The sequence below is a fragment of the Prunus mume genome, linkage group LG4 (genome assembly GCF_029339155.1).
Source record: "Prunus mume cultivar Tortuosa linkage group LG4, ASM2933915v1, whole genome shotgun sequence".
NCBI classification, from domain to species: domain Eukaryota; kingdom Viridiplantae; phylum Streptophyta; class Magnoliopsida; order Rosales; family Rosaceae; genus Prunus; species Prunus mume.
Window position 1 is genome coordinate 10,165,065 of NC_142701.1, and position 15,843 is coordinate 10,180,907.

Consider the following 15,843-nt stretch of genomic DNA (forward strand, 5'->3'; position numbering starts at 1 on the left):
TATATGTAGTGAGACGGAGAGATGTCATCGACTTTTGACATTCTTTATATGCTAACAGGCCATACATGAACCCCCACCTCCAGCTTCAGAATGTATTTGATAACTTTCCATTCCAACGAAATTCTAAACAATAATGCTACAACAATACAATCATCCGACCATGCCATGAAGAATGAAATTGGAGTAAAATGCTTTGAATGTCCATGATTTTGGCTATGCTAATCGTATTGAGTAATAACGATTTTTGTCTTCCAAAGGCAATTAAACATTGAATCCAATCTCACACTTCCATCGACCATGTTCATCCATTTGAATGGAAGCAATAAATACATAAGATAGAGCAGAGAATAGGAAGAATGAAGAAGAAGAAGAAGAAAGATTTCTAACATTTACAGAATATTCATAGCAGTAGGAATATACTGTACCTAACAAGATTTACAAAATATTCATAGAACAAGAAGTAGTTAGATCATCCAGGCCGTTTGAATGAAGAAGCAGTCAGAATATAGTGTACCTAACAACATTTACAAATTACTCATAGAGCAACCAGCGACTACTGAACATCATGCAAGGTACAAATGAAGGCAGCAACATCACACCAGTTCCTGCCTACAAACAACAAACCACTACCCTGATGTTTCCACCCTACAACTTCTCCAATATCGCAATCTTTCTGTTTCATCACCAGCATATCCAGCAGAGGGAGAAACTTAACTCCAAAGTTGTTCCCAAGTGCGATAAGACTCTCAGCCGGCTCAACAACTATACCCATATCTGCCCTAAGGAGGCAAGGTAGGTCATCTACAACACATCCTACACAAATTGTGATGCACTCAGGTAATAGTATCGTCGGTAATAACGCCAAGTGACCTGGATACTTCAAAACTCGAGACACTTGACCTGTTGATATGCCCTCCTCATTATGCCAAAATATCTGGTTTGCAGAGCAATGCAACAGTCCCCTGCTCATCTCTACTCCACAAGTCAAAAACCAAGAATAAGAATCAATTAAATTTTGAATAGGAGAACGGTGGACACCTATTAGAATTAAAGAAGGTTACAACAACTGTATAAACAAAAAACTGAATATAAGACAGAGCTAAAGAACTTAGAAGATTAAAAGAGCAGCCTGATATAGCAAACTACCCACAAAGGAAGATTGAATCTGTAATAGTATTATTAGAGTCCAGTATCATATAGAAGTATTAACAGAGTCCATAGAAGCATCTCAAACTCAACTGGGTATACTAAAAGCAAAAGGTCGATCTAGATAAGTTTCATGGGTCGTCCACCTTGTCCTTGTAGACCAGGAGTATATTTACCAGGTTTATATTGTCCATAACATCCCACTATAGCTAGTATTAAGAGCTATTTAACAGACGTTAAGAAGCATACTAAATATTTAAAACGTAGACAAAAAATTTATAGGGACACATTAGAAGATGCATCCACTAGTGAACAAGTAAAATCAATTCAAAGAGAGTTATTAGAGCACAGTCAAAGACATCTAGAAAGAGAAATAAGAGCAAAAGAATTTTTACAAAATCAGTTGGCAATAGAATTTGGAAGAGGAAGGCTTAGGTAAATTTTATGATAGAATATCTCAATCTAGAAATAAGTGAGCAAGTAGTCCCCCTACACTTCATCAGTAATCCAAAAATTAGAAAATCTAACCCTAGGATCAAGTAGTCAGCCTAGAAGAGTCAGACTTAATCCTTTTGATAATAACAAATGGAAATATTCAGAAGCAAAGAAAATTACTAGTAACAGCAGAAGATATTTATTCAAATGAAATTGAAGCACAATAATTTCTTAGAAAAGGTTTCGAAAGAACACAGAAAAATAAGAGTTGCCTGTATCAACTAGGTACATTTGAAAATAAAAATAGTAGCATAAGCCAGCATGAAGTAAATTGAATAGATAAGGAAGTTACTCTTAATCCGTTAAGTCAGCCAGCAATAGAGCAACTTAGAAAATCACATTATAGGCAAATTCATATAGGAACCATAATGACAGGAATAGCAGGATTGACTAGGGCACATGTAGGTACCAAAGCACTTGTATACATATACGATGATAGGTGGGATAATTACTTGCAAGCTGCCATAGCAACAGCCGAAGTAGATCTTAGTGTCAATATAGCAGTCATAGGATGCATACCAAATTATGTAATGGCAATAAAAGAATTTAGCAAGTATATTAAAATTAGCATTAGGACTAAGAATTATAATATGAAAGGAGATTACAAAAATTTGAGCATTAGTTTAATGCATGTAGGAAAAGTATCGGATAAATTTAATCATAATTTTAATGTAGAATTTTCTAATTCAGTACAAACATTTGGAAGCAAGCATGTGAATATGATAGAAGCAAAGCCTGTAGATCATAGCTTTTTAGAAGGTATAAACATATAAAAGATATTAGAGACAAAGTAAACTACCTGTTTCAAAAATATTAGAGACGAAGTCTGAGGAAAAATCCAGCGAGTAGACATGAACAAATCCATTGAAGTCCTCCTTGTTGTGAAGTTTATTAATCAGTGAAATAATGTCTCGATTAACCGAAACATTTTCACGAGAAGTCTTATGCATACGCCTTCGGTCAATACCAACCAACTTCTGGGACTCTTCAACATTTCGATATAAAATTTCTCTTAATTGTGAAAGGCTATCAAAAACTTCTCCCACTTTTACATTGTCAAAGCCCACCACCGACACAATAGGAGTTAAGCTTTTCACCAAGTTTTGACAGTTTGGTTCCAGCTCCACTAGAAGACCTGAATCATATGAAGGGCTACAATTTTGCTTAAATGAAATTACACTAGCCAACTGACAAATCAAATAGACATCAGATCTTTTAGGAGGCTTTGGTAGAATAGGAACTACAGCTCGGACAGATGCATGCACAGATTCGTGGGAAAAGAAAGATACTGCATCTTTTAGGCTAGTTCTGTAGCGATTATCAAGTATTTGAAGCTGGACCTCGGACAAATTCTGACATGATTGATCAAGAAGGAATTCAGTTTGCACAACCAACTCCTTAAACTCAGCAGAGGCATAAAAATCAAACCAGTTTCGATGAACGCAACCAAAAAACTTGAACCAACCTCGGTCAAACCAGTCTTGGTATAGGTGATTTCCTTCAATCTTGCCTCGGATCCAATTCATAAAATGCTGACCTATAACGTGGTAAAGTCTCAACCAAGCTGCCACAGTAGCAACGGTGTAGGCAATAGTTTGATCGTCAGAAGATCCTACTACAGACAACTCAGCTTGCATTAAAAGTTCTTCCGTGAATATAGAAACTGCTTCAGGTAGATCTTCCTCATTAAGCTTAGCAATTAACTGCTTCACACAATATAGGAAGAAGGTTAAGCATTTTGAACAGCTACATGCAGTAATTAAACATCAATAATAACAGCCAGTCCCCAAACAAGATTAATTAATATAGACACCTAAACCCTTTCAACTCCCCAAAGAACATTAATAACCAAGGGGTCCACACATACCCTTTAAATTCCCCATACATCATTAGTACTGCAACAACATGTGAATTGAGACTCCTCAATCCCATGGCTGCTTCCTCCTCTCTATTAGAACTCTACTTCTGATGTTTTTATCTCACATTACCATGGATTCAGTTACTTGTTTTGTTAATTGGAAAGCACATGAATTATGGCATCATATCATACGGCATGGATAAAAAAGAATTCACTGTGATTACGAAACACCATCAGAGAATAATATAACCAATTTCTGCACACAAGTCAGTAACATGAAAATTTGAAAAACAAAAAATCCATGTAATAAACTTCCAAAATCCTTCAGTACAGATTTCTTGCATTAGAAAAGCCACTTCAATTATGGTGTTGCCCTTTTAAGAATCTAAATAAGATAAAGAGCACTCTTTCCTATATCTATACGTATCTTTTTGGTCTCTCTCTCTCTCTCTCTCTCTCTCTTGCTCTCTTCAAAAATACAGTCAGAGAGACTCAACATGCTTAGAGTTGATGTGAAGATAGCAATATATTCCCCTGCTCTGTGCAGAGCAGGTGCACTGCCGTTTCAATAAACTCTACTTTAAATTACAATGACTCAAATTAATCTCTTACCTCTGTTTCCAATCTAAGCTTTGCTTCCCCAATAAGCTGTGCCTCCAACTGAAGAAGAAGGTGTGCATCATAACCATCACAATTTTCTCGCAGGATTGAAAACCTAAACATGTAAATCATTAAATCCACACAAATACCTAAAAAAAGAAGTTAAAAACAGAAAAAATTAAAAGAAGAAACTCACGATTCAATTATGTTCTGCATGATATGAAATTCTAGGGCTCTGTAGAGGTTATAGGTCTCCAATGGCAAGCTGCCAGTGTACATTTTCAATGAAAAAGGAGAATAGATGGCAGAGAGGAAGTAAAACTCACTGTCTCTCACCAATTTGTGAATTGCATTTGCGTTTGGAATTTGTTCTGCGAGCTCGAACTGCCTGGCTCGGGACCAAAAATGGTGATCTTCGCTCTCAAGGCTCGGCATAGTCAATATTCTTTCCAGACGATATAGCCGAGCGGCTATATATATAAGAAAGACGCGCCTCGATACTAGATTCAAATACGTACAGCCGCTCGGCTATACTATTTTTAAAAAAGCGGATATACTATTCCTTAAAATTTCCGAAAATAATCGAGTATAGCCGGGGCTATACTATATGTATATACAACGACCAGCCCAGCGGATATGCGACACGTGTCATACGAGTATAGCCGTTCGGCTACCTTTAAAAACATTTTTAAAACGAGTATAGCCGACCGGCTATACTATTTTTTTAAAACAATAAAAAACTGAGTGTAGCCGTCCGGCTGTACCATTTGTTTTTAATACATATTATTTTGCGCAATGATTTCACTCTATTTTATCCACTTACACTCCTTTTTATAAAATATGAGAAAAAAGAGTGGGGAAATCACCACTCATTATTTTTATACAAATTTATAAATAAACCCAATCCTAGACATGTATTTATAAAAAAAACCCAAGCACTATTTAAACATAGAAACACACCCAAAATCAACCCCAAAGTCAACTTTTTGGGTGTGTTTATAAATAGGTTTTGAGTGTGTGTAATGATGGGTTTTGGGTGTGTTTATATGTTTAAATAGTGCTTGGGTTTTTTTATAATTTCAATCCCCATTTTGGGTGTTTTAGTGAAACTCCCTTATTTTTATTCAATAATATGTGAGAATTATGTATATAATAATTAATTAATATATATTTAATTAATCAAAAGTTTGGCCTTGGGCCTTGGGGCTCTTAGGCTCTGCTATTTAATTTAAACTCGATTAGTTAATTAATTAATTAACTATTTGAATTATTTTTAAAATTGAAATATCATATAATGTTTTTGTTTGATTGAGTTTGTCCTGTAAATTCGCAAAGAACATTCATATTATCATTCTTATATAGCTACATAGATAAACACACAAATTTCACTAGAAACAATGAGGAAACAATTGATTATAGCCGTGTGGCTATACCATTGTTTAAATATATATTATTTTATTCAATAATATGTGATAATTATGTGTATAATACGTAAATTTCGTGTCTTATTGAAATTTTTGTAAAAAAAAAATATGTGTTTACATGAGAAATACTTGCGTACGTGTATAATATATTATTAAATGTGAATTAAACATGAGAAATACGTGTATTAAACATGTGAATTAAACATGAGAAATACATGTATTAAACATGAGAAATAGGTGTGTACGCGTATAACACCCAAATGATTTCACAAAAGACGTAATAAATAGAAATTAATTATTTTGTGGACTTTTTCTTTAATTTTTATATATTAAATAATAATTAAAATATAATTACTAATTAAAGTAATTCAAAAAGACTAACATATTACTTAATTATAGTAATTAAAAAAAGGGTAACATATTAATTAATTACATATAGTAAATTGAGACCAAGCCCTAATTATAACTTATAGCTTTGATAATGTGGTTTTTTTGTTTGGTCCCTTTTTTATGACGCTTTGATCATTTCTCTTGTCAGAGTAGGGTTCGTCCAAAATTCCGGGCCGGGCTTTGTAAGTTTTTTTTATTTTGTGGGCCGGGCCGATGTTTCAAAGGGCTTGGCTCGGGCCTAGACGAAATCTAAACATGAGGAATAAAATTGTGCAAGTAGAGAAGCAGAATGCAGATCAAGGAAATAAAACGAGTGTAGAGAAATGCAAGGCTCGATTTCGTCTGATAAGGGAACCAAGTAAGAAAGTAAGTGAAAGAAACCAATTTTAGAGAGAGTTGGAGATAAAGATGCGGAAATAAACAAATTATCTTTCAACCACTTAAACAGAAGAGAGAACCTAAAAATTCAAGTAGAGAGATGGAAATAAAGGAAAAGGAAGAACCCCAATATATCTTACCTTTGGGTGAGTCAAAAACCAGGTATCCCAATCTCTGGTGCGAGTGTAATCATAAAAGAAAAAAGGAAGCAAATATTGAGGAGGTGTAGAATAAAAAAAAACAAACCAAAGGAAGTAGGGAGAAAGAGAGGGGGAGAAGAGGAAAAGAGAAGATAGGATTAGCTGAGAAAGAAAGAAGAAATTGGAAAGTAGTCAGCAACTCCCAACGCAAGGAAACTTTCCTGGACTGAAAGGAGGTGCCTTTTTCCCATTATTTTCCAGCATAACTATCCAAAATTGCCATGGGTTTTGGAGAGTATGAAACTTGACATAAAGGTCTACATTGTTCAAAGCCCCCTGGGCTAATCCCTGGGAATGGTGTGCCCACTGCCCACCCCAAAGTTTGTTATTATCATCTTTGCTCACTCCATGTGTTAGAGAAGAACCTGCCTCATCAAATTCAAATCAAATTAAGAATCAGCACATAACTACTTGAATGGAAAAGAAATTAATAAGCTAATAAGTGAAAATAAGTCGGAATTATCGAATGACGAACGCAAGAATAAAGTGCATGGTTTTATTTGTTTGTATAAGAGCTAGAAGCATCGACATGAATTTGGAACATCTATCAAATACTTTGTATGATATCAAGTATTCACCAAGAGCAAAATATTTCATCAACAAAATTTTCATTGAAAATAACTCGAAATAAACAAGATTGTGTTCAGAAAATCCTACATGATATATTGCATATATTCTCATGGTAACAAGTAAATTCCACCAAGAGCCTTAATCGTTCTGGTCAGATAATCTGTTCATCTCTTTCTTCCACCGCGCTCTCTTAATGAAAGAGTTAGTGTTTCTCCTGCTCCAACATTGTAATATGCAAGCGACATATTGTCCTTGAGAAAACCAGGTTTTCCACTCAGTTTCTGCTTGTTTGCAGGAAGCTGGATCTCCCCAGAAATTTTTTCTTTGAGCCTCCCAACAGTTTCGGATAAAGACTGCAATGTAATCCCCAACAGTTGTCCCTTCCGATTACCTTCATCAACATTGGGGACGGATATTGTGATGCGAACAGGTCCCTGCACTGGCTGCTGTGCCAGAAACTGATCTTCTGGAATAAGCATAGAATCATCGAGCTTCTGGCGCTTTGGTGCAGGTTCTTCTGGAAGCGGAGGAGGGGCTCTCTGAGGTGGAGGTGGTGGTGGTGGCATCATTTGCATTGCAGGTGGAGGAACAGGAAGGGGGATATAAGCTTGCATGGGTGCAAACTGAGAACCAGGTGGAGGTGTTACAGGAATACTAGGTGCACTCATAGAAATTGATGGAGGCATCTGTCGGTTCATTGAAAGGGGCTGCTGTCCAGAACTCATGGGCATTGGAGGTCCAGGTGGTGCAACTGATTGATATTGGACAACTGGGGGCCTTGGTGGAGGTACAGGGAGGCCACTGCTAGTTGGAGCAGAATACTGGACTCTGTTTGGATGAACACGAGGTAGATTCAATGCCGAGACCATGTGGTGCGGGAAGAGGACGAACTAAAGGCACAGCAGGTTTTGGACCAGGAAGATTCTTGGCATCTTCGTTAACTACATCATTCTGTGACATGGCTTGATTTGCTGTGACGCCAATGCTTCCAGTGTGACCGTCCCATATGACCTGTTTTGGTTGCTCATCATTCTTTTTTGCAATCTCAGCCTTGACAGCGTTAGAAACTTCTTCCTCTGTGGTACCGAAAATGTCAGGGCGGGTTCGTGCAAGGCCCAGAATGTTCCTTGAGATTTCATCATCCTGAGCAAGAGTAGTCACCCGAAGCTTAGCGAACATTAGTTCTTTCTGCTCCTTGTATTTTGGATCAATAAGAGAAATCCTCATGTGTTCAGACATCTCATTGATAGGGATAAGCTCCCCAGTGATTGGGGAAATGACATACTTTGTTGGGTCTCTTCGGGAAAGGATCCTGTCCTCAGGTCTCTTCCAGTTGTTCACAATTCTCATTGGTGGTTCTGGATCCTCTGCCACCTGAGTCTCCTTCTCTTCAAGTCTGTCTGTCCTCCAGTCTTCTTCATCCAATTCCATTTCCACCTCCTTACCAGTCTCGACAATATCTTCTTCCATATTTGTGACCTTGCTTCTCCTTATAACTTCCTCAGGGGCTATTGGAGGAGGTAAATCCTCATCCTCATGATCAGCAAAGTAAATCGTTTCAACCACAACAAAATCGTGCCAATCAATCATAGCCGCTTGTATCCTTTCCTGCTCAATCTCATCTTCAGCCTTGTGCCTTAACTGCTCTTGTGAACGTTCCCACTCCAGTCGATTCACGCACCTTTCAAGCATGGTTGCATTGTCTGCAACACTTTCCTTAAGCTTCTCTGTCAAACCCTTAGGCGGCATCAACACCTTCGAATACGCATCAGCAAGATAAGTGAAAAATGGGAACATACTATGCTTAGGCCTCAGAAAATGGAACTGGGGGTTATTGATCTCTCTGCTTGTCAATCCTGTCAAAAAAGAATTCCCATTTCGAGCCACAAATTGGGCTGTGAGCATAACAGTATCCAACTCTTCTCCAGTTATTCCTTGAGGAAGCCGAACAGTATACTGCTCGGCCTCTGGTGTTTCGAGCACTTTGCACGCTGGTTTAAAGTGGGCAGAGACGTCAGCTTTGGTGCTCCTCCTGCTTCACCGTCTGCAGCCCGAGCTGGTGGGGCCGACTCGGGTGCAGCAGAATCTGCAAACTGAGAAGAAGGTTGCTGTCCACGGAATTCAGACAACCGATGCTGATAATATGCATGGAAGGGACTTGAGGAAATCAAAAAGTTGAACTTTGCATTTCCAGTATTCTTAGCTAAGACCCTTTGCTCAAATCCAGGTCCATTTTTCGCCACGAATTCAGCAGTTTTGTCAACAATGTTTCTGATGTCTAGGGGAGGATATATGATCCCAATAGCCCTAGTATGCGTCGTAACTGAAGTACAAGGCAAGTTGGTTTTGCTCAACTCCTCCTCCTTATTCATGAATTGCTTCTCATCCTTGCTAACTTCAGTCCCTTGGGATGCTGAGACAGGTAAAACGCTGCTTCCATCGTCATCAGGAGGAGCCTGTAAGGGCAAAAAGAATCCTATTGGTCGTCGATCAACATCTACCTTACTCATAGCTTCCACAAAAACACAACACTAACGCTTTAACTGGCAGATAATCTATCTAGTACCAGTTGAAAGAGAGAATTCAAACACCGGATGTTAAAGTTTTTCACGCAGAGAGAGGAGTGCCTTAGGGCTGGCTCTTTGAGGGATTGTGTGAAATAAGTATCACCTATGTCCTAATTTATATAGAGATTTTTAACCTAATTTGAGCAGGAATCCGTCTCCTTAATGGACTAGGAAACCACTCTCTGTATTCATTGGCCCAACTCAGCAAAAGTTTTTATTTGGTTGTTTTAGTTTGAAGGGTAAAGTTGGAAATTCGAGGAAGATTAAGCAGATGCTAAAATATAGTTATTAAACCCGAAACTCCCGGCTGATAAGGAAAGGAAAGAATCAGTTACATTTTCATATGATCTCCTCTTTTTTATACCAGTCCTTACAATTAAATTTCCTAGTCATCATTACCATTTGTCTCACATATACTGGGCTTCATGTGCCAAGTTTTAATATCTTGTATTTGAAAACTCATGTGTGTTTCAAAAGAATCATAGTTTTTGAATTCACTTTTTTGAGTAGGATACCAGTCATGTCTATGATGAGAGTGTTGCGTTTCTTTGATGTTCGGGTGTTCTATGTTGTATGGTTTTCAGAATGAGATGGGATTGTTGTTTGTATATTTGGTTCTTTTATTTCCGACGTGGAATAATACTCTCGTGCATATTTGCTTTTGATTTGCTCAATATGGATTTTGTAAATTAAAAAGATGATACCCATTAGTATACTTCCTATATCTATTCACTGAAAACCCAATGGCTCCTGTATGTTCGTTCTATAATTATTTCTAAGCATACGGCTGAAAATAAAGTAAATTTTTTCCTAGTATTTGTGTATATATATATATATATATATATAACAAAATGCAGAAAATGGAGAAACATTTAATATACTAGAAAATACCATTAGTTAATTCAAACATTAAGCATTGAAATTATTAATTAAATGAGGATAATATGGTAAATACACATTTTTTCATATTGAAAAAAATTAAAATTAAAAACAAAATCAGATAATAAGTCATACTTTTACGGAACATAACTATCCATGTTATCTTTTCTTAATTCTACAAATAAAATAAAAAATAAAAAAGAAAACCAATTGGCAAGTATTGAAAAAGTATCTTTGATACTCTTTTTGATTAAAAATCTAAAGAATATCATTGAGACCAAAAAAAATATAAAAAAATTGCTTTCAGTTCACACTTTTACAAAAGTGAAGGCTAAGTTCTAAGGCATAATATTTCAACTTACGTATATGTTTTTCTTAGGTTGTTTTGAGTGTAAGTTGTGCTTTTCTCAAAAGAAAAGGAGCAAAACAGATTGATTAGCTTGGACGAATTGCGGTATCATCTTGAACTATCTCTAACTATTGAAGTTATTTTACAGAGTGGAAACTCCCATGATTTACTCTCGTTGGTGTGTATAATGTCTCAATGTAAATGCCGCATTAAATGCCCAAAAATCACATATTTCAAATAACTCAGGGTCTTAAGTTCAATTTCTTCCTCCCCAATATTGTTTGTTTCAAAAATAAATTGGGTTCATCAATGAGGGGAATTTTGGAAATTGTATCCACTATTTAAGCAAATTTAGACTTGTAGGTTTTTTTTTTTTTTCCTCTTAGGATTTTGAAATCTACCCATTCAAGGTCTCTTAACGCTATAACCCACTTGAGTAGTTCTAGAATCTTACTTGAATATGCTCGAGGCTCCCTCAAGTGGTTAAAATGTTGGAAGCCTAAAAAATAAGTGGCTAATAAGCTTTAGAGCATTTAAAAATTGGACTATTTTTCAAAAAAATTCATCATCCTTTGTTTTTCTTTGAAGTAGAAATGATAGTCCAAACTACAGATGAGAGAGATTTCTCACACTTACAGAATGATAATGTCATGGAGATTCGAATCTGAGGCATATAATTTATAATTTAAAGCTCTTTTTTACTGGACTATATTAGATCTCGTGATGTTTTTTCCTTCTTCCTAAAATTGGAAGAGAGGATCAACCTGAAAATTATCGGGTCGGATATTTTAGAATGCCAGAGTCCGGCCCAGGAGGTTTTGAATTTTCGCATCGTTCTATGCTGGCTAGCACCGGACCAACTCTTGTGCATTTAAAATGTAACCGTTCAGTTAGGCCTTGTCCAATTTACTATTAAGTTCTAGTGGGTACAGGAATTAACAGGGGCATAATAGTCGTTTCACATATCTATCATGTGGAAGGCGCTGCGCGTCTCTCTGTCTATATATACAGCTTACACGCCCTTACCTTTACAATTTTGGTCAGAAACGCTGTCATCTTCCATTGAAGTTTCCCAAGTCTCTCAACAAGAAAGGCCCTCCGGTAAAATTCTTAACCCTATAAATCTGTACAGTTTGCAGCGATCTGGTTCTTCGATGATGATTTTTAGATCGTAACTCTTTCTGGATCTTGATCGATTTGTTGTTTGGCTTCGAAACACTGGAAAGTTTGAATTTTTAGCGTCAAGATTGTCAATTCTTGTAATTGATCTATTTTTTTTTTTTTGTTCTTCTAAATTTTATATTGCTAGTTTGTTTTGTTTGGATTCATAGATTTAGAGAACATGGTGCGTTTTTTTCACTTTAGATATATAATGGTCAACGATATATATTGAATGGCCAACGGGTGGCTTTGAGGGTAAGGATATTGCGTATTACAAATTCATCTTGAAGATAGAAAAGAAAAATTAGTAATTTCATGGGAAGTCTAGGAATTGAACTAAAACTACAAGCTAGGTTGAGTTTCTTTGGCATCTTTTCATAATTTTTTTTACCAAGTATGTGGCTAAGTGGTATATGTAGGATTGTGGTTGATGGGCATATTTGCTTGAAATTGTTTGTGTAGATATGTACTTGGTTTGTAGTTAAACCTAGATAAATTTTAGACATTTAAGATTGATCGGTTATGCAATCCATAGTGCTAGTTTGTACCAGATTGATTGATTATTTGTAATGTAGAGTCGATTTGTATGTGTTTGCTTATTGAGATATAGAGATTAAGGACCCATGTAGTCCTGTCAAAAAAGCAGAGGACCATGCTCCATGAGATTCTTACGTATATATCCATATTGTGTGACACTAAAAGCTGAAATCCAGTTGAAGTCTTTAAATATGTGTGTATATTGGCACATAAATGCTGGAAATTATTATTATTTTATTAAGAGTTTTGTGATAAGCATATAGATGATATAGTTAGTTAAAATTTCTTTGAATCCTATGGGATATTTAGGATGATATTCAGGAACTATTCTCTAGCTGTTACTCTTGATATTCCTGATAAAGGCCTTTCCACCTTTGTCATTTGACTAGAATCTAGCTCCCACATAGCTCAGTCTTTGTTTATGGGTAAACCCCAACTGAGAATTTGAGTAACCATTGATTACTTAACAGTATTAGGCTTTTAGATGATTGAAAGGCTTAAAGTAGTGTATGTTTCATATCTATAGGAAAGGGATTTTAGCTACAATTTTCTTTATAGAGCCTGTATTAGTTTATTACACCCAAGTGATGTTAAACATATGTATTAGAGGGATAATGATGTTGCAAAAACATTAGTGTTGGTAAAGGTTTAACGATGTTGGAATGCAACAGTAGGAGTTTATGGCACGTGCGTCTGGAGGTCGGGGTTATGTTGCCCCATTGTGGCCTGGAGGTCATGGACTCATGGGTTTCAAACGAGAAACAGTGTCTCCGCAAGCTTTGGTAGGCTGCGTGCATTTGACCCCCATCAGACCCTGCAATGGCAGTACCTTGGTGCAGTGTGCTGCACATTTTGTGCAGGTTTCTTGGAACTACCTAGTAATGATTAATTGGTGTTCATGATTAAGGTTTTGCTTTCTATTGTGGTGTTGAAGTTATAATAAAGGTGTGGACAGAGATTTGTAATAGGTCTGTTGTTTGGTTATGCTCAAATGTTTTGTATCAGTATTTTGTGGCATATCAATTATGATAATCCCTGCACTTTGAAACCAAGATATATAATCATGTGCATGCACACAAGCGCACACCTATTATCACACCCAAAATATAGCACTTTGTTCTGTTGAAGTATGGTAAATTCTGGGTTTCCTAATGCGCAGTCTCATTTCTTTTCGCTCTTTCATAACATACATTGTAGAGTTATTTCGAAAGTTTTATTTGGTTATACTTGTGCTTACTAATGTTATGTGTTGAAAATAGTAGGTTTTAGTATTCTGTGGTGGCATCTTAACTTCAAAAATGCCTAAGGTTAGAAGAGCTAGTTCCTTGTCTCTTGATCGATCTAGGGCTTCTCCTTATCCTTGCACCTCTGATGATTCTGAGCCATACAACCTGAAAAATCCCTTGGAAAGCAAGGAGAATGTAAAAGAGTGGGAAGAAGCTAGGTGCCCCATCTGCATTGAACACCCACACAATGCTGTTCTTTTAAAGTGTTCCTCTCATGAGAAGGGCTGCAGGCCTTTCATGTGCAATACAAGCTACCGGCACTCAAATTGCCTTGACCAGTTTTGTAAGTCATCTCTGCCTTGCTGCTCTACCCCAATGTTGCAAGAACTTCCTCTCACAATCACAACCTCTCACAGTGCTAACGAGGAACAGTCGTTGCTTGGGCAAACCAGCCCTTGTGGGAGTCAATTGGAACCAAAGCCAGTTTGCCCTCTTTGTCGGGAGAAATCTATGGATATGTTGTTGTTGAGGCTGCTCGTCACTACATGAATTGTAAAGTGAGGAATTGCTCTTCTGAGACATGCGACTTTAACGGCACTTATTCAGAACTGAGGAAGCATGCCAGGTCTCAACACCCTTCTGTCCGGCCATCAGAGGTGGATCCAAATCGACATAGCGATTGGGTAAGGTTGGAGCGTGAAAGGGACTTGGAAGATGTCCTTAGCTTGGTCCAACAAGGACCTGCAGAAGATATTGTTGATGAGGAATCCGGAGAGTTCAGTTCCTGGATGACTAACCTTTTCTCTGCTATGTTTCGTTCTCTTGAGGTCATGCTGGTTACTCGTTTGATGGATTCTTCTAGTGGCTCTTCAAGTGGCAGAGAGCAGACACATAACCGCAGATCAGGAAGAATGCCCAGGGCTCATTATGACAATGATTCAATTTCTGTGACAAGACGGAGCAACATTTTATCAGATAGTACATCTCGTCCCAGAGGTCTGCGTTGGCGAGCACCCAATAATGATGTGGAGATTAGTCGTGCTCCTAGATGGAGCCAAAATTCCTTGTCAGGTGAGAGTGGTCATGCTTCTAGATGGAGCAATAATTTCATATCAGACCCTAATAGCCGTGCTCCTAGATGGAGCAACAACTCTTTAACAGACGAGACTAACCGGGCCCGTAGATGGGGCAACAACTCCTTATCAGAGGAGACCAGCCGTGCCCCTGGTTGGGGCAACAACTCCTTACCAGAGGAGGCCAGCCGTGCCCCCCCTAGATGGAGCAATACTTCTGTACCTGAAAATGCACCCCGTCCCAGGGGGCTGCGATGGCGAAATCAAAGATGGCCAACTTACAACAACAGGCGGTGACTGCAGCCCATTGTTGCTGAGAGTAGCTCACACAAAAGACTATTGTCAAGATTTTCTGTAAGTTTCTTTTTTAGCAGAATTATTGTCATTTTCCAATGTTGTCTTTCTCATCATTCTTCCCTTTTTACCTTTTCAGAGTACGTCTCTGATCAGGTTGCGAGCCATGACCAAGTGGAAGTATTGAATGACAAAAGCTTCAAGCTTCATTTTGTTGAAAAAGTATTGTAAGGAAGCATGAAGTTTTATTTTGTCCGGACAATGGACGGCTGCAGGAACTTTATTGTTTTTCTGAGCTTTCTTTTTTTGATTCATTGTTAGCTTATGTTAAGCATAGTTGAGTACTTTATAGATAATCGTTTTGGTTTATGAGGATGACTCTATTTCCTTTTGTACAAACCTTGTGGTTTTTACTGTACATTAAATTTAGATAATTCAGATAAACATGTGCAGGTTTTTATCCATAATAATATGAATAATAAAAATGAACTTAGCATCCAAATCTCTACAGACAGGTTTTTGAATGACAACATAAAATATGGGAAAGGAATTGGTAAATTAATTGAGCAAATATGAGAAAAAGTTTTTAAATTAAGGAGAAAATCACAAATATTTTTCAATGTGACGCAATTTCGAAACTCAATTTGGCACAATTACAAAAGTTAGATATGATAGAAACAAACTGTATAGACTGAT

At 37.2% G+C, this 15,843-nt stretch overlaps 2 protein-coding genes and 1 pseudogene across 3 annotated transcripts; 1 reads left to right on the forward strand and 2 right to left on the reverse strand.

The window, feature by feature from the left end:
* Positions 1-361: 361 nt before the first annotated feature.
* On the reverse strand, positions 362-4,534 carry LOC148917876 (bifunctional TH2 protein, mitochondrial-like). 2 transcript variants are annotated; one of them, XM_089049543.1, is made up of 4 exons: positions 4,296-4,534; positions 4,112-4,214; positions 2,441-3,344; positions 362-972 (listed from the first exon to the last, which is right to left on the reverse strand). In XM_089049543.1, the coding sequence occupies exons 1-4, from the start codon at positions 4,532-4,534 to the stop codon at positions 554-556; spliced, it is 1,665 nt and encodes a 554-aa protein (XP_088905669.1). In that variant the 3' UTR covers positions 362-553. The 2 variants fall into 2 exon arrangements, with proteins under 2 accessions (XP_088905669.1, XP_088905670.1); XM_089049544.1 differs by having other exon boundaries at positions 2,441-3,347; positions 4,296-4,520.
* Positions 4,535-7,015: 2,481 nt separating this feature from the next.
* Positions 7,016-9,695, reverse strand: LOC103328055 (putative splicing factor 3A subunit 1 pseudogene; annotated as a pseudogene).
* Positions 9,696-11,879: 2,184 nt separating this feature from the next.
* On the forward strand, positions 11,880-15,591 carry LOC103328039 (uncharacterized). The gene is given in 4 exon segments (XM_008230425.3): positions 11,880-11,957; positions 13,817-14,276; positions 14,279-15,207; positions 15,287-15,591. Coding segments are annotated over 2 exon segments (1,296 nt in total). The 5' UTR covers positions 11,880-11,957; positions 13,817-13,852; the 3' UTR covers positions 15,151-15,207; positions 15,287-15,591.
* Positions 15,592-15,843: the final 252 nt, after the last annotated feature.